We start from the raw sequence: 25,564 nt of genomic DNA, 5'->3' as shown, positions 1-25,564 counted from the left end.
ATTTAGATGGCCGTTAACTTGATTTGCCCTCGTGTGTGCGCCAATCGTAGAAGAACACGTGGACTACGACAATATCCTGCCGTCCAGGTGTATGTCGGCTTTAGCTTGCCTAGCCGAACTCTACACGAAAAATTGTGACAGATTTATAAAACAGTATAACACAATGTTTTATGAATCTATCGCAATTTTTGGATTAAATTTATAGAAAAGTAACAATTTGTTTAGTTTATTTAGTAATGGCACACTGTGAAGTCTTTTAATAATAGAATAACACATATAAACTGTTAATTTAATTAAAAGAGATGTGCATTTGACATATGAGCAATTGAAATTAGCCGGTTGTCGAATGCTTTTGGAGGATAAAATATCTATTAGCAATGGTTTATCACATTTAACAATGGTTTATGATCTTTTTAACAATGATTTATGATGTTTTCGGTGAACAACTTTTAAATATTTATCCATCCAGCAACATCAAACCGCAACTGATTTGAATTTTGTGCTCAGATCTGGGGACAGAGTAGGCGGGATCTGCTGGCGCAGCCGCCCGTCGGACGCCCGTTGAAGATGTTCTCTTTGTGCATGTTCTATCCTTCATAAAGAGTTGACACCCATAGAGCTAGAGACGTAGGGGGGCCCGCATAGGCTGTGGCCCTACCTAAAAAAAAAATTAAATTTACATGTAAATTTTAGAAAATTTTACTTGTTCTAAACCAAAATTTTGTTCGGCTCCTGTCAAAATTTAGAAACTTTATTTCAGCCTCTTCATGAAATTCAAACTCCATTTAGGTTAATATTTGGATCAACGCGGTAAACAAACGCTGGTTTGAGTAATATTTAGGGGATCCAATTAATGCAGCATTTTGCCGATACGTAACGGCCAATTTAAATGCATTTTTTAAAAAATAAGATAAAATTAATCGTATTTTATTTGTAGATCAGGCAAAATATGCGAGGCAGTATACTAGCTGATTCTAAGCGGATACGGGCCGCCTTAAATTTGTATAGCAACTGAAGCATATGCTTCTGCTTTTCATACTGAGGCTTCTTGAGACATAAGAAGAGAAGATAATGCTAACAATCCATCGCAAGCACATTTTCTAGTCTCTGATATGTAGTAATACAACCAGAATCATCCTGGGCTGCAGAAAAATGAACAAGCAATGCACAAGTCTGGTGACAAATGAACACACAATGCACAACTAATTAAATTTAATAAAACTCTTGAGTTATTTTGCCCATAGTAAATGAGTAGGTCAGTCATGAGAGGAGTTTATGTATGCAGCACATATATACCTATAAATGCAAGCATTGAATGCATAAAAATGTTTGAGCTGGCAGCATTTATTATGGTAAATTGAAATAGTGTGTGTACGGCAGTTTTGAGAACCTTTTTATCAAACAGGATCAAATTATATATGTGTGTGTGTGTGTGAAATTTGGTAAGAAACAAAGATGAACCTATCAAAACTATTATTTTTTTGGGCAATTTAACCTTATAGATATGATCTTAAGAGAGTTTGGTGAGAAACATGTATTAACTTAGTCATTTTCTTACTTAAATAAAGTTAAAATGAACGGTTCTTATAAAATAAAAACTTTGATAGTATAAAGATCTTTTTTTTTAATAAAAAAATGACTTAAGTTAAAACATGATTTATATTAACTTAGTGTTTATAAAGGTTCACATTTTGTTTAAAACATTTTTTAACACGAATTTAAGATGTGTGCTTTTTATCTCTTACCTAAGTGGTTTGGTATCGACTAATCATATATATATATATATATATATATATATATATATATATATATATATATATTGTGTGGGTGTGAGAGAGAGATGTTTTACCCATGCATTTGCAGGATTAGACAAGGCCTATACTTGGATGACAAGCCAATCACAATGCCATCCTAAACATTTGGACTCATGTAGTTGAGTTATATTCATTTAGAACAATCTTTTGCAAGTTAAATTTAAAAATCTCAATGAAATGACATATTCTAGTCCCACACCCGCTATAATGTTCAGACCTACGTATCTTTGAAACCATCTGACGCTAGACAAGATCCAAGTACTACAACCGAGTATTTGTGTACATGTCTCTCCTCATCAAAATTACTGTGCACATTTAGGAAGGCCCGCATCTACTCTGCAATGTCGTAATTGAATGGTAAAGCCGGACAAGTAGCCTTAAGGTTTAATGTTGCATTGCCTTCCTATCATAGGGTAGTTGGCGCCCATTGTCTAGTGACTCCCCACCAACCAACCATTGATTTGACTATCAATTATGCCAAATCTTTAGGGCGTGTTTGATAACATCGGATTTGAGATTCTTAGAATTTGAGAAGATCATGCTCTAGACTCTCTCTCCCTTTGATCTTAAATTCGATATTTTCTCCATGCAAAGTAGCAAAATAAGTATCTAAAGTATAGATCTTAGGATTCATGTATGATTATTAGTGTAATGAGATTTTTAAGGGCCTATAAAGAGAGTTATTAAATAAATGATTGTCCGATTCTTAGTCTTTTTTGGATTGAAGCCAAAATTGCTAAGAAATGAGTTGAGATCTGCTGAACCATAAGCTCAAGCCCAAGAGTAAGTCGAGTTGTTACAATTTGATCGTAGATTTTACCATGGACATAGATTTTCACCTTTTGGCACTTAATATGTACTTAATTCTCATTGCCTGGGATTGAATCAGTTTTGAAATTAATCATTGAAAGTAATGTTAGCCTTTTAAGTACAAAAAAACGGGCTTGCTCACACGAGGCATGGAAGTGATGCATTCAGATTTGACAGCTTGAACATGTTAAGTCAAAAGGCAGCCGAACCAGGAAAAGTGGAATTGAAAAGAGAACTTCTTTGTCTCATTTAACAACATGTCGCCAAGGATAACGTGGACCATGGTAATAACATTACAGTAATAACATAAATGCAGTAATATTAATAAAACAGTAGCTGTAATATTAATAAAATAGCTAAGAACACAAAGATTAATAAGAAAACGATGAATTTAATCTAATCTTTTCAAATTGGATTATAATTAAGCCTCCCACTGGAAGGGATTTAAGATGATGCCTTCCTGGGTGATCTCCCCAGTACTACTTCCTTACACACCAGCCTTGCTCTGTTTCTGCTGCTGTGGAGTTGAGCTCAGGGCAACTCTCCTCCGGCGAGCTAGTTGCAGCAATGGCTACCCTTAATGCAGAATCGGATCTGCCGTACAGAAACCTCTACCGACGGCACCGGAGAAGCGACTCCGGCGAGCTCGATGTCTTCGACGCCACGAGCTACTTTTCCGGCGAGGAAATGCACTGCCATGCTGATCCGCTCAATACTGGCAGACTCTCACAGAAGATTGCGGGCGAGGAGCGCTGTCCTTTCGGTGGCGGCGGCGGCGGCTGCAAGAGGTTGGACGACACCGTCAGCACCATGCCTCCTTCTCCGTGTCAAACAGAGGAAGGTGATAAGAAGGGCAGCAGAAGGAGCAAGCCCAGCAATCCCGGTTCTCCAGGAGGCAAGCTGGCCACCTTCTTGAATTCCCTCTTCACGCCAATGGCCGGCGGTAAGAAGAAGCCGAAGCCGAACCAGAGCGGTACTGCGTCCGCGAAAGATGGGGAAGAGAATTATGGGAGGCTGAAGAGGAGAAGCAGCATGAGCTACCTGCAGAGCGGAAGCGACGGCGCTGCTAGGTCCGTCGTTTCTGCTTATGGTTTTCACTCTCCGCACTCTCCCTCTTTGAATCCAATGATCTGGAAGGAGGTCGATTGCTTGTCGAACTCGAAGGCGAAATCTGTCAGTCAGTTCCCTCCATCCTCGCCCTTGTATGAAAGGAGGTGCATAAATATTGCCTGGTTAGATCAGGAATTCTTATTCAGTGATGCTGTTTACGAGAACTTCGATTACTCGGTCAAGAACAAAGATGGGTACTTGCAGAAGGAGAAGGGTGGCGGTAAAGATGGTGATCTCATTGATGGATTCATGAAGAAAGGTGGAAATATTGAGAAAGCACGGAGGAATAATGTTGCCTGTGAAGAGGAGAGGACTGACCAGAGGAAGAAGGAAATGAAATGGCTCGACGAGTGCTCAGAAGAGGAGGCGGTAAGGAAGGTTAAAGAAGAGATGGAGGACGGATTTGAGAGTGATTCGAGCTCTGATCTGTTTGAACTCCAGAAACTATGATCCTGTTGGTGCTTATACAAGTTGCCTGCGCTGTTTATGAGAAGTATTACCCTCGAGTTTCTGCACAAGGGAGTAAAAGAAACTTGTTTCCCTTCTTTCTCCCACTCCGCTGTTCCGATTTAGTTGATCTTGAAAAGAGCAGGAGGATGATGACTGTAGAAAAATGACCACCTTCTTTGATTTTTCTTTTTGATTTCCTATCTTCCAGTTCATATATGTATATATCCAGAAGATGTAGGAGGATGATGACTCTTAAAACTTTGCATGCTTTTTGCTATCTTGTCATAGAAGATATGATACTGTGATCAGTTTAAGTTCCAACAGTGTTGCTGTGCTGGTCTACTCATGCTATGCCTGACACATTTATCCTCTGCGATCCAACAACCCACGTGCCAAGAGACACACAGAGATAGAGCCAGAGAGATATTAATATGTGTCCTACTGCTTTGTGGTTCTATCCTACTGGCTTATTGTTCTCTTCTTTATATCAAAACCAGAGAAAACACCAGTGCTAGGTGCAGCTTTAGTTAAACGCATAAATGTTAGAGAGAGGGAGAAGAAGAGCCGAAAACTAATTCATTTCAACGAAACACATGCAAGAGCAATGGATGTAAAACATACAATAAATCAGATACGAAATGATGAGTTAAGTTAGAGGTAAGATCAGGGTGCCAAAAAGCCTTAACAATGGATGTGATTTCTCCTTGGAGATTGAAAAGTAATAGTTCAAAGTCATACACCTGCTAAGGGAAGAAACAAGGGACAGACATCACAGGCAAAAGCTTTTCTGTCATGAAGGCAATCCCAACACCAAGATTCAGAACCGCAATGCTAAGCTTTGCAAAATTCAGGAAGCAAGGGGGTAGATTTCTTGGCATTGCTGAGAGGGTCAGGTTCAAGTGTTTTGGGAACCCATTAAATCCTGCCCTGCTAGCTTTACTGTCCTCCAAGTTAAATTTCTAGCTCTCAAGTATTATGCATCTAGAGGGTTTAGCACACATGCTCGGTCAAATGACTGGTATGTACAGAGGTACCTCCAAAAGGTTGAAGCGTCTCTTCCCGCCCCTGAGGTACAAGGCTGCTTTGGATCCTGAATGGAAAGAAGGAAATTCAACAACTAAGGTGTAGCATACCTACTTTTTCAGTCCAAAGGAATAGTACCCATGAAAATTCAATTGACAGCCGAATTTTTACCAGCTCGACCAGCTACACAAAGCCTATTGGAAAAGTACTTGGTAGGTAGCAGGTCACTGGTTTCAATGACTTGGATGTCAACCCCTTTGTGTGAACAGGGTAAAACCAGTGTACTGGCTTCCATGCATTATGAGCTCCGCAAATTGCACAAACTCAGGAAAGTGCATTCGGCTGTCATTTAGTGGTTGGATACTCCTCCTAACCATGCACAAATCCTTTACATGTTTCTCTACTGTCATCTAAGTTAAATTTCTACCTCTCAAGTATTATTTCTCTAGTCGGGCAAATAATTTGTAGGTAGCCGGCCACTGTTTTGAATGGCATGGAGCAATCCCTTTATCGGGATAGGGTGAGGCCATTATACCAGCTGACATACATTAGGATCTCCATATTAAGCACAAACAAGAGAAGGGTGTTTGGCCGTCTCGTGAATAATGAACTACTCCTAATTGCACGAACCCTTCACATTTTTTTCTTGACATTTGAGAATTGATCAAGTTGAAACAGTAAATAAGTTTTTTTTTTCCAATTTATAGTAAGCTATTAGCTGCTTTTCTCTTCTTTGTTTTTTTTTTTTCAAATGCTAGAACTTGCTGGGTTAAGGAACCCTCCTTCATTAATATACAGCCAAAAAATGGGGGAGGATAATAATACACCTTAATAAAAAAATGGACCCCAAAGCAACCAAAATTAAAGAAACCCAAAGTACTTAATCATAATTGACTCATTATCTCAAAGGCAGAGTCCCGATTTTCACAACGGGGAAAAAGGTAGCAGTACCATAAGCAGAATTCATATTGATGTGATAATATTTATAAAAGGTTGTCTTAAATCACTTATTCCTGTCACTATTATCTTCGCACCTTCAATAATCTGTCTCGTCCCACCTAGTCCATGCTTTCCACTTAGTTAGATGTTAGAACTTCGCTATCATAATGAACAAAAAACAAAATGAGGAATTTCTCATCGGTAAAGTTGAGACAGGCTTGTCTCAAATTAATCATGAATCAAAGGAAAAATCAGAAAGGGAATAACAATGCAATAAACTTCCTTCACATCATAAAAATCAGGAAAGGCAAGTGAAGTACATACAATTGACCCAATAAGAACGTTCTTCTAAGGAGCTTTTCTGTAACAATTACACTTTGTTACTTTCTCATGATTCATGGGATACTATAACAAGTATTTCATGAATTCGCTCTACGTTTTCAGAGTAGATTCCTTAGACAATAACGATATGTTACTGTTGTTAAAGGACTGAACATTCTAGACAATAGCTTCATGTAGGAGGATGCAGAGAACCGACATAGGAAAAGAGGGTCGTACTTGAAGAGGAGGCTGCAACAGAATGCCTGTGGCTGTCAGCAACGGTGGGACGTATAATTTCTTGGATATCCGTAGGCCATTGATGAGCACAAACAATAGAACAGAAGGTGATGGGGAGGAGGATTTAAATCTGACGGGTGTCGGAGGTTGTCAGATGGACAAAAAACAAAAATCCATCCATAAGGCAGTACTATAAACTGTTGCTAAAAGCATCATAAACTGTTGTTATCCATAAAGCAGTATTATAAACTGTTGCTCAAAGCATCATAAACTGTTGTTGCACTATAAATGTAACTAAAGCTCATGTGGTAACTATTTTCTAGTGACAGATTTTAATTTTTAATCGTTTATAACATTCGATGTCCAACATATTTGAATTCCCCCATGCACACAGACACTCGTATACATAATTTGGCAGTGACAGTGGTGAATTACCTAGTATGGAATCCATTCCTACTGTTGGATTATTCCAACATTTCGAACAATTAATACATCTAAAGTCCAACACTTAATCATTCCATAGGATTTCACTATCATTGTCGTGTCAAAAAGAATTCTTGAGTATTTCCATTATTCTAAAGTATATCTGAATCAAATGGCAATGTCTGAAACACTATTTCATTATATATGGTATTTCCACTACAAAGGTAATGAGGATTTACCGATGACTGAAAAACATCAGTCAAACATGTGACACATCGGTAAAAGTTTTACCGACATCCTAGGCAGCCGATAGTGAAGAAAATGTCAGTGAAAACTATTATTGGCATTCCTGCGCACACATCGGTGTAGAGTTCCCACTATCATAAGGGAGAGCAATTACAAGAATTGGGTAACTATTTCTCTCCCATCCTCATGGTGAGCCTATACTTTAGATGAAGAGTCTATACTTTAAATAGTTATGAAGGGCCCATTTGGCAAATGAGACAGCTTGTAATGTTCCATGAATTTGCCACAAAAATTGAGGTAGATTTATAGAACATTCTTTAAGGTGTTTGATAGACCTGCTACAATCTTTGAATCATACTCATGAAACAGTTACATACCAGTATGTCTAGAAACCATGCATTAATCCCGAATATCATGTTCTCCAATTAGTTCAAGGCACAGTATGCCTTTCTCCTAGACTTGATCTTAGCCAAAAGGCCGAGATGTTCAGTCGCATTGCCAAATTCGGAATTTTTGTTTAGGGTTAATTAATCCACCTGAAGAAAGTTACCAGGAAATCAAACGTTTACTACTACTCAAAATGTGGTATCCATTTTCCCCTCTAACCAGTGGTTTTTCTAGTCGCTTCTTTTCATGAAAGGAAAAAAATGATTTGCATAAGAAATTGTTCAATTTTGTTTCTTAACAGAATTCTATCACAGAGTTCTTGAAGCAAACGTATTTTCTTTTGTTTTCATGAAAGATAAGAATAACAAGCATGCATGTTTATGTCTGAGCGTCCCTTTGCTTGTCGATCAGATGTAAATTAACCTCCCCGCTACCAAAAAGATATAAATTAAAATCGAATAATCTGTCTTTCCATCAGTGCTGCCAGTTTGGAGAATCGATTCATGAATCAGTTGTGAATCAGCTAAAAATATTAACAATGAGCCACTTAAGAAAACAAATGAAAAAATGTAGAACAAAAAATTAAAAAAAAATCTCAAAATATTTTTAAAAATAGTTAAAATTGACACACGGCATTCTTAAGTAAATCAGCTGCAAAATTAATTAATCAATCGACTTGCCACCGAACACTTCCAAAATGTTCCTTCATGAGGTCTGGAACCCGCTTTATCTTCCCACACTCTATACAGTGGCATTTACTCCTTCTTGTGATGACTTTTAAAGGAATTAAGCATAAAGATAGTAGTTTAATTTGGGGGAACTAAAAATGAAAACTCAAATTCATAAACAGTTGCAATTAATGCAAAAAGTCATAATATATTTCCAAGATTTCGTTTTGGTGCATATGAGAAAACATATTTTCCCTTTGTCCCTTTATTTCGTTCACAGTAACCTTTTTTTTTCACTTTAGGTAACTTTTTCATGGAGGAAAAAATGTCGGCAGATGAAATGATGCACCATGATATATTTATATGCTTAGAAATGAAGGAAAAGTGAAACATAAAGCTCATGCATTTCTTGCTTTTTTTTTTGCTTCCAAAAGAGAAACTGCATGAATAAGAGCAGGCAAAAAAGAGTATTCCAACTGGCTTTTACCTACCAAAGTAATTGGGATTTGCCAACTTCCAACCACCACAAATTAAAATGCATTTAACTACCCAAACAAAAAAAAATCTGTCACTGTTGAAGTTGAATATGACTGGGGCTTGCATTTGCCAATCTCCCACCAACCACAAATTAAAATGCATTTGACTTGGAAAAGAAAAAAGATCTTGGAAGATAATATCCGAAAGATGAAAATAAATTGAGAGTGATATTTGAGTCTATTTCTATGTTCTCAAATTTGAGAATTCTTTCGGTGTTTTGCTATTCCAATCTTGCAAGTAAAATGAACAAGCTTGCCACTTGTCATTAGTTGTTTTGCGCATTCTGCCTGAGACGGTCGAATGACATAACAAATAGCATGCCTTGCTCAAATTCTCCAAGTAAAAAAGAGATGATTTTTAGGCAATTCACTTGCCCAATTATTGAAAATCGTTTGGCTTCTTATGTGTCAGCAAAACAATCCCTGCATGGGGTTTAGCTTTATTGTTTGTTGAAGAAGCAGGTCTTCCTCATCTAGGTATCAGGCATCTCTCTCTCACATATAAACACAACAATTCATATTGGCTCAAGATGCTAAAAATTTTTGCTAACAGGTGTTGATAATACCATGTTGAAAATACAAAAGAAGCAAAGTAAACAAGTAAATACAATGAAAATATTGTTTTCATTAAACATGCATCGTTTTTCACCATGGAAGGCCATTATTGATCACACAAAACCTAGAAAAGAGGTTAAATCGGTGAAATTCTTATATTCTTGGCTTGGCAACGATAAGCATGAGAAACTAAATCTGATTTTTGTGGAAAGATTTTATTTTTCCTTTATCAGTAATTTTGATTGATCTTACTGGGATTCTTTCCTTAATCTCTTTAGAATGGTTGCCTTTCAACCTTATCATTAAGATCCTCCTTCAAACTGGACGATGGATCTAAAAGTCCAAGTTTACTACAGAACTTGTAAAAAGTTGATTGTGAGCCCAAATTTGCTTCATGAAATTGTTGTGAAGGCAGATCATGCTTTGGCAGCGATTCAAAAATCCTAGGTTTGATTCCTCAATATTTTCTTCACAGGATCGGTCCTCGCTTTGGTGAAGAAGGCATCGATGCATTTGGTCGTCTGCAGGTCATCTATGAGCTTCATTCTTTCTCATCAAGCATCATGCTCTGATACAAATATAAAAGAAGCAAAGTAAACAAGCAAATGCAATGAAAAAATTATTTTCATTAGACATGCATGGTTTTTCACCATGGAAGGCCATCACGAGCCTTGATTACACAAAATATAGAAAGAGCTTAAAAAGGTGAAATTCCTATAATCTTGGCAACGATAAGCATGAGAAATTAAATCTGATTTTTGTGAAAAGATTTTTCTTTTCTTTTATCATTAATTTTGATTGATCTTGCTGGGATTCTTTCCTTGAATCTCTCTAGAACGGCTGTCTTTGAATCTTATCATTAACAACAGGAATGTTGCTCCTCTGGAACATAATGTTCACATTCATAGAACATTGTATTCTAGAAAACACGATTTTCATGTTGCCAAATGCTCTATAACAAGTTGATCCTGTAGCAACCCCTAAAAGAACAGGGAGCACCTGCGTCAATATATGGCTATGCAATATACAGTAACACACTCCATGATGTTGGAATTGAGTTACTGAAATTATTTGTAACATGTTTTCAGCATTGCTAAATGGAAAAGTTCTTGTTATAAATCCAATCACATCAACTTTTATAGCAGGCCTTTGAGATAAAAGGTTTCTAAATGAACTTTTTATGGAAAAGAGTTCAAATTTATGTTTTGAAACATCGTTAAATGGATGAAACAAAAACTTAAGCATATTCCACCAAATCTTAAGCATGTTTTGTGAAAAAAAAAATTGAATAGCCCTCCCTCTTAATGATGCCAGCTTGTATCTCCATGGGTTCATAAAAGTACATAATCACGGCTCAAAGTTTTTCCAGAACTGGCTTGAGTTTGGCTTAGGCTCAATCCACCCGCCCAGCCAAGCCCAGCCCGATCCCTTGGACAACAATGGAATGAACTCTTCTGTCCAGCCAAAGGGAAAAGGAGAGACTAGTTTTTGAGTGATGCCAATGGCGCCAATAAATGCCAATCTAATGCAACTGTACATAACCAACACATATGACACAACATCTTCATGGCAATGTTGAACTTTTCCATGACACAAGTCCTTTTAGTTTCTTTATGACATACCTTACAAGGGAGAAACTTTATGGGCTTCATTCATGAATGGTACAAGCTTTTTACTTGCATTTCATGTAAAAACCTCTCTATTTCCCTCTCTCTCTCTCTCTCGTTGGATTTATGCTTTTTGTTGCTTGGTGTTCGGGTGGCTGGGCACTTTTGTTGATTGTAAGTTCTCTTAGCTGTTTTCTTTCTGGTGTGGGATTGTAAGTTTTTTTTATGTTTCTTTTGTGTGGTGATCTATGTATCTCCCAATCGCTTGATCAGGTTGTTCTTCCCCTTTGACTTCCCATTGGAGAGCAACGAGGGTTATAATGTGTTGGTCGAACTGGTGGATCAGTGAAAGTTTGTCTGTCAGTTTGATTTCTATGGGTGATACTCCTCTAAACTGCAAATGGTGGGTACACAATGCCTAGTTGTTGATATCTTGGTCCCAACCCAAGTCTTAGAGCAGTGGGCTTCCACCTCTTTGGGGTATCTCCCTTTGGAAGTGAAAATCTTTTGTAACTTTAAACTCAATTTTTCGGCTCTCTCTCCCAACTCAAGCAATGAACAAACTTGAAAAATTGATTGTCATCAAAACAAAGCAATTCCTCCTCTGATCTATTACACTATAACAAAAATATCAGTGGCACATGGAAAATCTTTTTCTCTTTAAGAGTACAAATAAAAAAATTATTTGGCTTGAGAGAGAAACAAATAAAAGGCCATTCAAAAAATATCTATGGACTTTACCAAGGGCAAATGGTTGCATATATGTTATTCGTACCATTTCAATTTTTATTGGATACCTCCAAAGAAACATTACTTGTAATGTTGTAAAGGCTGTGATCGTTGTCATGACCTAGTGCACTATTCCTCTGCTCCATAAAAGTCACAAAACATGCTTCGTAAAACCTGGTGGTGATGGCACAGGAGCCTGACAGTCTCTCTTCAAGGTGGTGGAAAAATAATCAATCACTCGTAAGAAAAAAAAAAAAAAGTCATTGCTAAAATACAAAATGAATTTTGGTGCCACTTTCATGACCTGTTGTATTAACCATACCATTATTTTTGAAAGGCATTGAAGAAATGAAAAACAATGGGAAGTGTGTTCTTACCATGAAATGATCAAAATACTTATGTGCTTTAAGAAGGAGGTTATCCAAGTACATAATTAGAAGGGAGGGGAGAAAAATATTTTTTTTAAATGACCCTTCATTTTCTAAAAAATGACTAAAATACCCTCACACAAAACGTTGTGAGAGTTAAACATACGCGTAGTCCTTTTGAATACATGGAACTAAATACTTGGGCTTAAACCTACTATGCATTTAGTATTGGACACTTTTTTTGTGTATTTTTTATCCACCTTTCCTTTACCTCATTTGTTTGATTTCATGGAACTTTTGTTTTGGGCACAAAAAAAGTTAAAGAGACAAAAATTTTCTCCTAGCATTAAATTTCTACCAATTTAGGTGTTTAGGTGGAATTTTATTGCTGGTACTAAAGTTACATAATGGATCTGAAACTTCAAGTGCTAAGGCTATGTGTTTGTCTGTAGCAGGAAACCACATAATTTGAATGAAAGTTCTAGATCTATAGTAAAGTTTCATGCATTCAAACGGACCCTAAGTGGTTAGCCCGATCACCCACTATGCCCTCGGGGAAAAGGTGGTGCAATGCCTTTGCTAGGTGTTTCAATTCTTGAAATTAAACATCAAAGTCATTAAGTGAGAGTAAGTTAGTTTACATAATTATAACCTCTTAATATACATATAGTTTAGTTTTTACAAAAACTAATACTCTATGATATTGGCATGTCTTTTAAGAATTCTCTTACTGAAAATTATTTAGCTTCTATGTGAAATATTGTTATGGACTATTTTGATGAACTAATGACAAAAAATATCAAAAATTAATTACTTTGATAAAATATTCTTTTACATTAAATTGAATGTTGTGGTTTCAAGTTATGTAATCATGATGCCCTTTATTAGGGCCTGAAAATAGCACCAAGGCATTGACTATTTGTTCAGTTTCAAGTTGTTGATGCAGCTATAATAGTCATAAAATTATGTATAGTTAAGCTACAGGGAGAATGAATGAAGATAAGCAAAGTAGAAGGCAGAAAGCATGCAGAAATTATGTTAAGCAACTTAGACTCTCTCCATTTACTTGTCCTCCACATGATAGCCTAATCAAGGTATGGTCATAGTTCTAAAAAGATACTTGTTTTTCTTTATTAATTAATGCATGTCGTAAACTCCATTAAACTTTAGAGTCATAGACATTAGTATAACAAATAAGAATGTCAATTGTCTAATGGGGTTGACAAGTTCTAAATGTCTACACTGGCAATTCATCAGAACACAACACCAACCCAACACTAGACCTGCCTACACCACACCAACCTCCATGTTGCTTCACTATTGGCTCGGCCCCTCGGAGCTAAAAATTCCTTCATTGGCTCTACTCAATATCGCTACTAAGATGGTGAAACTCATTGCACATCGATCTAGCAAATATTTTCAGAAAATTCTTTACTAGTTTTTTTATGGATAAGAATACAAAAACTAATTTAAAATTTAGTTGACCATTTTCACAAGTGGTAGTAGGTTTATACAAGAGAATTTGCTTAGCAAGTTGTTTACACAAGTGAATGGCTTCATAACATAAACAAAAGCAAATATGAAATTTGGAGGAAAGTGAACTATATTAAAATTGAGTACTTTCAAAAAGTGAACAATGTCGTAGATTGAAGTGCAGTAAAGATTGTGAATGAGGGAATAGTGAATAGAACTATCTCGTCTCATTTTGAAATGTTCATGTTAACAAATTCTACGACAATGTGTTTGCATCTCAAAAATTGTTTCTGGTTTTCAAAGTGCGTCAGAAAAATGGGGTTTTGTTTTGAAAAGAAAAAGAAACAGATGCGCCCATCGGTATAAGGTCCGGCCATTCCCAAAGCCTTTATTGATGGTAACTCACCAAAAACTAGTCATTTGCTTTGCACATTCTAATATTTAAAGTGTTGTCCGAAGAACGAATATACATGTCTGCTTAAGTTGACCAAACTTTGCAAAAATTGATAGAAATGTTGAAGAGATTTAAAAATGATTTGGTTTAAAATATATGGCCCTCAGGTTTAGAACTTTGGTCTTAGGGGCATTTAGTGAACCCCAAATGATTACAACTTTGAAAAGTGAAGATTGAAATGTATAAATAGTTTATAAATAATTGTTCGAAGACATACTTTTAAAATCAGTTGAGCTCTCTGAATATTGTCCCTAGAATTCAATTGTAAAAGGTAATTGACGCTTAAAGATAGTTTTGAAAATCATAGTTTTCAACTTATTTGAAGAAGTATGATTGGAAACATATTTATAAATTACTTGTTTTGCAAAACATGACTTCAACTTATCATGTTATGTAAAAGCAAACCTTTTAAATTTTATTTCGAAAATAATATTTTCAATTAGAGAGACAATGACCATCATTCTTGTCCATCATAGGGAAAAAAAGAAATGAGTTTTAAAATATTACAGAGGTTTAAAAGGAATTTATATTGAAGATCTAGGGTTTGAAAAGAGAGGGAAAATATCATAATTTGATAAAGTATTTTCATCAAATTCTAAGGAATGGTTAAGAATTTACCATATTTCGGTTCCTACCTAGATAGGGTTTAGTCTTACCTTCTTTAAGATTCAATGAAAAGTGCATCAAATCACATTCATGTTTGTGATGTGAGAGTGTGTGCATATGCATGCTCAAGCATATCTATATAAAGTGGGTAGAAAATATTAAAATAAAAACATTCTTATGAACGAAAACAAATTGGATAATTATCTGTATCAAGAGATAAACTCTCATCTAGTAAATCACTTAAGGGTTTGTCTTGCAAATATAAGTAGGCCATGTGGAAGCTAGAAAGAAATTAAGGATTGAGAAATAATGGATGATAAATTTGTGATTTGTATAATCGAAAACGATATGCCTAATGAAAATTAATATGTGCATCAAGCATAATGAGTGTTTCTTAAATAATAGAAATAGAAAAATGTCCCACTTCAAACCCTCACATCGAACTACACATCCACAAGCTATCAAACATCAAAATAGAAAGAAAAAAGCCGAATGAGAAAGGAAAAGATTAATATACAAGAAGAATGAAGAAAGAAACATCCATAGGCCATCGAACATCAAAATAGAAAGAATGAAAGCCGAAATAGAAAGGAAAAGATAAATACACAAGAAGAAGGAGAGAAAGAGAGATATTTTAAAAGAGAAACGAAGGTATATATATATATATATGAAAGAGAAAGAAATAAAAAGAGAGAGAAATGAAATGAGATGAATAAAATGAGAAATTAAGAGTGAAAGAAATAGAAACGGAGATGTTAAAATGAGAGAAATAGAAGTTAAAATGAGAGAGCGAAGTTAAAACGTGAGAAAAACAAGTTTAAAAGAGAGAGGTAGAGAGAGAAAAATAGAGAAATAGATATAAGAAGAGAGAAAGAAGAAGATAGATTAAGAGGAGAGAGAACAATATTTAAAAAAAAAAAGATAAAAGATAAAACCATGATAAAAACATAGGAAAATAGATATTAAAAAGCTATACTTGCCTCGGTCATGCTTCCATAGCATTAAGAAAAATCCGTGGATCCGAGAGATCCTTAGGCTTTCGTTGGCTTGCAATGGAAAGTAGAAACAAGAAAAAACTAAAATAGAAGAAAGCAACATAACTGATGATGATGAAGTGATGAGGAGGGAAAAACAAGAAAAAACTGAAGAAGAAGAGAATGAAATTGAAAGAGGGAAGAAGAAGTCTGGAAGAAGAGAGAGAATGCTCAAAGGCTTGAAAATATGTCTTCCAAGGTAGAAATGAAGGGGTATTTGTAGATTGAAGAGGTTCAAGGGTATTATGGTCATTATCATTGGCCATTAATTAATGGTTAAAATATGCCTAAAAACATTAATAACATGGATTTAGAATCGAAACCAGTTCCAAATACCAAGGCAAGTCAAATTTAGAATTTTTAAAGGGGAGATTGATGTAAGAATAAATTTGGACCTCAAACATGAATTTGGACTTGAAAATGGATCCATTCTCAGATTTGGAGCAAGATCTGTATCAAAAGCTTAGAATGGATCTGAAATAACTTATTTGGATTTACGATAAATATTTGGATCTGAATCTCAAATTTGGATCTGGATTGAGATAGAACCATGGACTTGGATCTAGATTAAGAATTTGAAACCAAACAAGGATTTTTTATCTTGGATATGGATTAAATCGAAATTGGATCCAAGGCTCCAAGTTGGATCAAATGAGTCCAGAATTGAGATTTTGATCCAGATCCGATTTGAAATTCTGTTTTGGATGTGGATTTAGAATTTGGATCTGAATATGGATCTGGGGGTCTTTTTTGGATCTAGAGCTGTAATTTGGATCTCTTTTGGATCTAGCAACCAGTTTAGATCTAGAGCTGTAAATTGTATATGGATCTGGGTTTTGGTATCTCTTTTGGATATGATGCTGAGATCTTGATCTAGATATCCAGGGGTCTTTTTTGGGTTTAAAGCTGAAATTGGATCTAAATCTGGATCTAGGTTTCTGTTTTGGGTATGGGGCAGGGATTTGGATCTGGATTTAGCTCCAGGGGTCTTTCTTAAACTTGAAGCTAGGATTTGAACATGGATTTGGATCTAGAGATTTGTTTCATTATTTTGTAAGAGCTTTTGTACTAGATCCAGGTTTGAATTATAAAATAAGTCTAAATTGAGGTTAAGCTTTGTGTCCAAAGTCTATAATTAGATCCAAATAACTCCCAAATACAGTTGATAATCAAATAAAGGGCTTGAGGTTAAAATCCTTTAAATTTATTATAAATTCATCATAAAATATTCAAAAAATACCAAATATCGAAGTTGGAAAATTTTGGTGTGATTACACAATGTTTTTTGAGATTATATATAAAATGGCCTGCTAAGAATGGAGTACCACTAGCCCAATAATGACTTGAGAACCCTGTCTAACATAATTTAGTGCACCTCTTCTAACAACTTGCATTAATTTGCCTCTCGAAAAGGGTCATGAACTTGGAGACAAGGTAATTTGAGGTATAAACATATAAGACTCTCAAGATTTGCCAAGGTCTTGTATATATATGGCAATTCTCAAGCTCTCCTCACATATGAAACATTACAACTCCAATGTTACTGTTGATTATAAGAGATAGATAACGAATCACTAATTATCAATTATATGGCAAAATGGTTTATCAATTATAACTGAACTGAAAATCGGAACATGGATTGTGATGAACTCACATAGATATGCATTTTAACTTAAAAACATTGGTCTGATTCTAATATTGAGTGCAGGATGTTTCCTCCTCCTGCTTCACTGTCAATGTTGCTGCATAAAAAGGGAACAAGGATGATATGAACCACTTCCAATGAATGAAAAACACTTGTTCAATGACGAAGGACAATTTCTTTTTCCTCTTTCCGTATAATAACACTTCATTCACTATCACAACAACCTATAATTATTTCACTGCGTTAAACATATAATCCTCAAACAGGAAAGGCAATTAGTGGGAAAATAACTTTTCCAAACTTAATATAGCAAAACATTTGCAACTTAGCATCTTACCAGTTACCACTAAAAAATGCAGCTTTTCTTTCTTTCAAGAATATGCAAACAAAGATAAAGGCCAACCGTAGGAAAAAGAAAACACAAAGTTCAAATGCAAAGTTGAGATAGCAACATGCAAAAACATTACTTGTCTAAATGTCAAAAGATCAGACCATCACTTCTTATTGTATCTTACAACAACAAAAAAAAAAAGGTAGAATTCACTAAACACTTCAAACAGAGTAAATCACGAATCCTATCTGAACGCTACTCCATTAGTCGCTATTTTTATCAGACTCAGTTGTAAATACTTCCCCATCAACAGCTATTAAGTTCATTTGTTTGTACGACCTAGGAGGTAAACATGCTGCCCACTAAACACCTTGGCTTTCTCAACAACCATTAACAAGATTTTCCACTTGGTGGGAGTGCAATGCACGTTTCTACTCCAAGGTGATTGATGATTATACCTAGAAGGGCATTCCTCCTCTTTAAATACGTTCGTGCTTGTTAATCTGCTTTGTATTGTTCTAATTTTTTCGAATGTTTCCAAAGAGACACTTAAACGGACATCAAATACTCATAAAGAGGAAGATCAAATGGAACCCTTTCATGATCATGAGTGAGGCCACCTGTGGAATCAAACTAAAGAGGGTGAAATAAAAACAACTAGATTCAGTCAAAACCTTGGCATTGTGTCTGGAAACATTACTACCTCATATGGTCATGTGCTAGTAGGGCTGCACAATGAGCCGAGCGAACTTGGGCTCGACCTGAACTCGCTCGAAAAAACTCGATTCATGCTCAATTCAGAAACTCGACATGTTTATACTCTACTCGACTCGCAAGCCAGTACTCTATATACTATTGCCAAAACCGGTTTCACAAGTTACACAAGTTAAATGAATTAAACGAGCTACACGAGTCAAAGCTAAACGAGTTAACGCCTAAACGAGTTAAATGGGTTAAACGAATTGAGTTCAAGCTAGATTTTGTGCAGTCGAGTCAAGCTCAAGCTTGTTATAAGGAGCTTGAGCCGAGCTCAAGCTCAACTTTTTTGAGCCGAGTTGAGCTCGTGCTAGCCAAGCTCGGGCTCGACTCAGCTTGTGTGCAGCCCTATGTGCTAGTGGTCGTATATTCAAATTGGTCTCGGTTTAAAATTCAGATTCATACATGAATGTAAAAATCAGATTCAAACCAGTTCCAAATTGTGAAATCGAATTTTGGATTTAGATTCATATATAACTTTTCTTTCTACGTCTTTGAATCCCAGTTTGAATGCAAATACGTGAGTATCTGGCAACAGATACATGTAAGGGCGTATCCAATTTGAATATGATCCATTGACATCACTAAGTATGACAGCAATTAAAAGTGTTCGAGCCATGTAAACCGTTTGATAGGGTTCTCAAAAGAATTGAAAATGTTCTCCTAGATATTCCACCAAAATCAGACTTTTACTAATAAAGAATGCACGATTAAGCAAGGTGACCCCGCCATTAGAAATATCCTTGGAGAGCCGAATTGAATGTTACATATAAAGTATATAGTTGACTCCATTCACATGCAATATAATAGATATGGGAAATTCAAATTAGGTACTCAGTTTTAGTATAATCCTCAAAAAAAGCCTCTCATTTTTGTGTTCTCATCAGACTTAGATGGGTATGAGTACAAGTGAAGCAGGTACGAGACCGAGGTATGGGGAAGAGTGTATATTACTTAAGGCGGGAGTTCGATTCCTATGGGCATTACTCTCCTTGGAGGGTTGATCTTGAGTAGAAAATAAGTTGGGGGCACTGCCGCAATCCGGGGAAGGGCGGGGTGGGTGGGTCGTAGGGCTGTGTTCGATTCTCATCAGCGTCAATAGAGAAGTGGGTACTAGTCTTTCTCTCCCTTTTATCTCCATTCCACTCAACTCTCTCTCTCTCTTTCTTTCTCCCTCCCTCTCTGTCTTCCCCTCATTTTATAAGGAAGAAGAAGCATCGTTTCGAACATCTCCCCCTTCCTCATTCATGATAGGAGTTAGGGTGACACCTTCTATCTGGAATATTATCATACAAGATTCCGGAGCATTGGAGTAATGCGCATTGACGAATAGTTCCGATACATGAAAATATCCTGATTGGACATTGTGAGTTTCAGTATATGTTTTGTCCACACATGCATTAATCAAGTCATTCATTACATCATGTCACCTCAACTAACTGCAGGCTCAGCATCGAGCAGCACCATTTTATAAGCCGACTTAAAGGCCTAGATTTCTACTGATCATGCGCCATAATTGTTCAAGAGAGAGAGAGACAGAGAAGGATCTGACGAACAAATGACACAATACATAGATTAAAAGGAAACGATCAAAACTTCCACCTGCCGGGAAAAGGAAAGATACAGTGAAAAGATATATAGATCACATCTATATGGAACTGCCATTTGAAGCACAACCTACTAGACACAAAACGCAAAGCTGTCCTGCGACGACCAACTGCTTCACTTGGTGATATGAGAACTTTCCTGAAAATGTTGAAAATATAATGGATAAGAAACCACATAAATATCTTATAACATGGAAAAAAAAATCTACTTAATTGTCCGGAAGGATGTAATGCAACTGGGCGGCAAGGAAGTCTACTGAAGACAGGATTTGTGTTATACCTAAGCTTTACTCTCCTAAATCACAAAAAAACACAAAAAGGTTTTGACACAAGCTTTGTGAACCCGAGGGAGCAAGGAGCAAGGAGCAAGGAAGAAGCTACAGCCTCTCATTTTCCATGATAAACGAAACAATCAGTGCTTTATTACTGGAAAATTTCAAGCTTTTCTTTAGATAGTTGGTGTCTAGGTAACACTCGTAAAAGTGTTTTAGAGGCAACTTCAAAATGACATTCTAGATACTCTTGGGTGATAGTCCAAACCAGTCGCCCAGTCAGGATTTTTTACAGTTTAAGAGTATTTGAGTCACTAACCCGAGTCTGGTGTGGGCACTATATGTGGCTGGACCTAGGTTCACCTGGGTACTATATCTGGCTGGACCTAGGTTCACCTTCGGCTCTACCACTATGTGTAATTTTTCAAGGGTTGAGCTTTTTAAGAAACCTAGTTTTGATAAAAATGATATGTTCAAAAAGGTTTGAATAACTTAATCCATTATGTTTTTTATTATGTTTTTTCAGAAAATATTTGTTTTGGTTTTGTCGCCCAAACTTATAAACTAGCCTTTTTAAAAAAAAAATCAGGTTAAGAATCTAGGTTTTCAGAAACTGACATTTTTGTAGGTGCCATCAGAACATAACCATAGTCATAACTGGCTCGAACGTAAGTCATGATGAATAGAATATGAACACTGTAATCTCATAATCACTTAAGATGATGAATCGATTGTTTAAGATCTTGAGGAATTCTTCCCTCCCCCAGAATATCCGCGCTCGCCTGCATACACACACGCGACCTACATCACATGGGTCTGTAATGTGCAACAGTTTTCTGTGTTTCATCACAGTCGGCCACACATTTAAGAAAACTGAAGATGCACGCATGCACGACACTGGGCATGGCCGCTCATTTGCAGCATTGATCAGCTTTTATAGCCATTCATTGAATTTTTATTGGCCATTGATGCAATGCATTTATGGAACTTGTAGACTTAGCCTTGGGCGCATGGATGCGTGCACAAGCATCACACCACAAAACCATTTGGAAGACGATCAGAAAACAAAAGGAAGACGCTGAAACGAAGAAGAGGAACTTAAAGAGGAGTGAGAAAGAGAGAGAGAGAAACCATACTTGTTGAGTACTTGAACCAACCTGCTTGCCTGTTTCAGATGCCGATCCAAGTAGCAACTGGGGATCAAACCTCGCCCACTGCAGCCGAGAAGAGGAAATAGTTAATATGCTGATTAATAATTCAAGTAAAAGAAGGAAAGAGTGTAGAAATTATACGTAATTTTTAAATAAGATAGAGACGAAAGAAGTGGAAGAAGAGGAAATAGCATCCTATGTTCTTGAAACATTACATTTTTAGCTGCCATGCTGAACGCTTCTCTGTGAGTGATTTGTGGAGTAGATGCTTTAATTCGTTGTATCTCCTCCCTATCAAACATTTTCATTTTTCACTAGCACGTGAACATTCATGAAGAGGTTCTCATACGGAATCTAAACAAAGAACAAGGATTTTGATGAGCAAAGATCGTCCTTCACCTCATGAATCGATTGTATGCTGATGGGAGCCTGTGTTTCTTCTCGGGAGCTGCCACAAGATCGAAACACGACGCTTAGTAACAAGAAATGAGTCGACGAAGATGGTAGCATTTGGTAATGCAAAACGTAGTGATTAAACAAATGGGGATCTCACAGCACAAGTACGTAGTAAGATCTGTAATCTTTATCGTTGAACAGAAAATCGATCATGGCAGCGAGTGCTTCACCACTAACTGGTCTCTGACTTGTACTTTGTTTAAGAAATTAAATTGGGACCTCGTTATTTATAAAAATAAGAACATTAACAAGCAACTATAAAAGGCTTGGCCTAGAGTGCAAGATTTCAGAGTTCAAACTGAAGGAGCTGACTCCATTTTTGCCTGATTCTTTCAGGCGCCCAAAATAAATTGTTATCAACTTTCTACTTCAGCTGTTCTTTCTTGGATTGTTGATGGGCGTAATAGCAGCAACGCTAGTAGTTGGCTTTTTTTTTCATATATATATATATATATATATATATATATATATATATATATATATATATATATATATATATATATATATATATATATATAGATAGAGAGAGAGAGAGAGAGAGAGAGAGAGAGAGAGAGAGCAGGAAATTGAACCAGAAGAGATTTAGTGTGCCCATTTTGTGGATTGCATAAACGGTAGCACCAGTATGAGTAAAACAAAAAAAGGTAGTTATAATTTGTGAAAAATGTCAAACAAAGCGAATGGAAAGGGTGAAAGAAGTGGGCAGTACGCTTGACAACATGATGCACCCTGGGGACGCTGTCATCACTGGCCGCAGGTGATGATGATGGCGATGATGAAGACGATGTTGGTTGCTGTCAATCACAATTTCAGAGTGAGACATTTAAATGTTAAAAGAAGAAGCTGAATTTAATGGATGGTAAGTTTTGTTCCTTCCTAGTTCTAATGAAAGCTAGGTTGAAGAGCTCCGAATTAAATTACCAGACCGATGTGAAGGAGGCTAAGTGAGCCGGGGAAGCTGTGGGAACGAGGAGGAGGAGGAGGATGGGGAGAAGGAGAAGGAGCGGGAGCAGCAGCAGGAGGAGGAAGGTGAGGAGCAAGAGCAGGCCTTGTGGTTATGAAAGAAAGATTACTGCAGTGCCCACATTTTACTGTCACTGTGTCAAGAAGCCTCTTGCAGGGAACACCAACCTGAAAACAGTGAGAGAGAGAGAGAGAGAAAGAGATCACAGAATGAGCACTACTTTGAATTAACAATAAGAAGCATTAGAACTAGATGCCAGAAACCATAGGAAAGTAAGTAATCATATAAAGAGAAAAGCAGAGAGAGAAAGAGATCGAAGAAAGCATAAGGTAACCAAGGAAAAATGCAGAAAGTATCTTCATATTGAACTCGGCACCAAGTACCAACATGTTTAAACATGGAAAATTCGACAGCTATGACCTACATGCACCTATTTTCTCCATGGTTTCTTTCCCCTTTGGATCTTCGCCATCAGAACACCAAAGAGGGAAGCTAACAGAAAATCAAAAAATCAAAGCAGGCCTCCTTTCCTCTTTAAAACAAAATAGAAAAAACAAGGTAAGCATATTTCTAGCAAGCTCGATCTGAAACCAACTCACTGCAAGAATGGTGCTGCAGAAGTTGCAACGAACATAACAAAGGTGCTCAGACGAGGAGATGAATTCCATCCTTCTTTTCTCTACTGTGAGATTGAGAGAGAGAGAAGAGAAAGGGTATGGCTGTTGGTATGGGGACGAATCCACTGGTAATAAGAAGGACGCTCACAGGATTAAAGTTAGAAAACCAGAAAGAGAGAAGAGGGGTTGCTTCGGGTCTTGTTAGAAGGGGGAGAGGACAATGATTAGTGATCAACAGGCAAAACGGCCACCCAGCACACAACACACAGCAAAAATGAGATAGATAGAGAGAGAAAGAGAGGTGCAATCGATGCCCGCAGAAATCGCAGCGATTGGACGGCCTTTCCTTTTGTGCTTTTCGAAGACAACGGAGCCTATCGATCGATGTCGCCTCTCTCTCTCTCTTTCTCTCATGTCTGTCGTACTCGACGGCCTCGGCTGCACCTCAGAGAGGACATCGGCGACGAGGAAGGGTGAGGTGACCACTCGCCGGTTTTTCCAAAGAAGGAACGGGTCCTCACTACATTGGCAGCCTTCAAAACTTCCCTACCTCATGCATTCTCGCTTCCCCATGTGAGTCCAAATATACATGCTCAATCTCTCTCTCCCTCTCTCTGTCTCTCTCCAGCCAGGAATCTTGCACCATCCACTACCTCCAAACTCCCTCTGTCCCTCCCCTCCTTTTAGAGGAAGAGGAGAACTAGTGGGGTTCAGTTCCTTGACACATTTGACACTCTTGTTTGCTTAGTCCATTGAGCCTTTTTCACCCACTTATGGCATTGTTGAAGCTGATGCTAGCACCAGGGTCTAGTTTTGGATGCTCGATTTGGAGCAAGGGCTTGGCTTGTTTGTGTCATCTGCAGCTTGAGTTTTATTGGGCTGGCGATGCCGAAGCTAGACTGTCCATAATTGAGGCCAACCAAGTCTCATGAAACCTCTAAGGAACTATTTGGCAACAAGAACATTGTGTAAGTGTTACATGGATATACCCCACTTTGTAGGGTAGATTCAGTATTGTTGTTTTCAAACACTCTTTAAAGGAGTCATTTAAAGAGGTTGTTTGCCATCATGGACATTCTATAAGTGATGGCTGAATAGTCTCAAAGATTGAGCAGATTCATGAGTTCTAGTGTTTCATGAATATGCCTAATATTTAAGATAGGTTGATCTTGTTCTTATACTTATAAAGTGTTCTTACTACCAAACAACTAGACCCATCTACCAAATCCCAATCAACTATGGCCTGTCTACTAAGACATGTTCATGTAATACCCAGCACAACTCATCGAGATATTGGCATGTCCCTTGTCAATGTGATTCTAGAACCCACCGAGGAAAGGTAAGGGAATTTCTATGGGTTGTCTTTGCCGAAGTTAGATCATATCTCTGCTGTGTCTCAAATTGAACCCACGGACAGCACATAGTATCACTAGGATGCAAACATTTGGAAATATATGGAACTGTATGACATTAATTAGACTTAAATCTACCAAGACATTACAAGCTTCTTCAACCTCATAAGTTATGCATGTGGCTTCAACGCGACCTCAAATAATATAGGATTTGTGGATTTTTTTTTGTTCAAAATTTGCACATAAAAATCCTCCAACCTTTCACAACACACTATCCAATGCATTGTATTGGGCTGGGTATCTAATCACATCCTCCCAATGTATTGCATATATATATATATATATATATATATATATATATATATATATATATATATATATATATATACACACACAATGGGGGAGCTATCCTTGGGTTGGAGTGCAATTGCCCACACCAACTCACAAAAATTCCTATATCTATAGATGGGTAACCTTGAAGTTTAAAATTTAAGTTCTTTGGCCCCTTAGCCAGAAATTTTTAGCTCTTCCACTATGTGTGCGCATGTGTGCGTGTGTTCACCAAAAAAATAAAAATAAAAAACTCTGGAGTTAATTACTGCTTTGCTGTTTGTTGGTAATAT

General features: G+C 37.0%; 2 protein-coding genes across 3 annotated transcripts; one reads left to right on the top strand and one right to left on the bottom strand.

The window, feature by feature from the left end:
- The first annotated feature begins 3,067 nt into the window (after positions 1 to 3,067).
- On the top strand, positions 3,068 to 4,442 carry LOC116257848 (protein BIG GRAIN 1-like E). Its single transcript, XM_031634846.2, has one exon. The coding sequence runs from the start codon at positions 3,192 to 3,194 to the stop codon at positions 4,182 to 4,184; it is 993 nt and encodes a 330-aa protein (XP_031490706.1). The 5' UTR covers positions 3,068 to 3,191; the 3' UTR covers positions 4,185 to 4,442.
- Positions 4,443 to 20,070: 15,628 nt separating this feature from the next.
- On the bottom strand, positions 20,071 to 24,276 carry LOC116257789 (protein DROOPING LEAF). Of its 2 annotated transcripts, none has more exons than XM_050078838.1 (7): positions 23,572 to 24,276; positions 22,930 to 23,139; positions 22,718 to 22,802; positions 21,952 to 22,000; positions 21,768 to 21,843; positions 21,559 to 21,615; positions 20,071 to 20,268 (listed from the first exon to the last, which is right to left on the bottom strand). In XM_050078838.1, exons 1-7 carry the CDS (start codon positions 23,638 to 23,640, stop codon positions 20,245 to 20,247), a joined length of 570 nt encoding a protein of 189 aa, XP_049934795.1. In that variant the 5' UTR covers positions 23,641 to 24,276; the 3' UTR covers positions 20,071 to 20,244. The 2 variants fall into 2 exon arrangements, with proteins under 2 accessions (XP_049934795.1, XP_031490637.1); XM_031634777.2 differs by having other exon boundaries at positions 21,538 to 21,615; positions 23,572 to 24,271.
- Positions 24,277 to 25,564: the final 1,288 nt, after the last annotated feature.

Source organism: Nymphaea colorata, chromosome 7 (genome assembly GCF_008831285.2).
Source record: "Nymphaea colorata isolate Beijing-Zhang1983 chromosome 7, ASM883128v2, whole genome shotgun sequence".
Taxonomy (NCBI): Eukaryota; Viridiplantae; Streptophyta; class Magnoliopsida; order Nymphaeales; family Nymphaeaceae; genus Nymphaea; species Nymphaea colorata.
The sequence above is the reverse complement of the archived record's forward strand: the minus strand, read 5'-3'. Positions and strand labels throughout refer to the sequence as shown.

Coding starts and splice junctions, on each gene's coding strand:
- LOC116257848 (XM_031634846.2), top strand. CDS start 3,192: ATGGCTACCCTTAATGCAGAATCGGATCTGCCGTACAGAAACCTCTAC.
- LOC116257789 (XM_031634777.2), bottom strand. CDS start 23,640: ATGGAATTCATCTCCTCGTCTGAGCACCTTTGTTATGTTCGTTGCAAC. Junction 22,803..22,929: donor GCCTCCTTCACATCGGTCTG/GTAATTTAATTC, acceptor TGTGATTGACAG/CAACCAACATCGTCTTCATC. Junction 21,616..21,767: donor TCAGCATGGCAGCTAAAAAT/GTAATGTTTCAA, acceptor TCTCGGCTGCAG/TGGGCGAGGTTTGATCCCCA.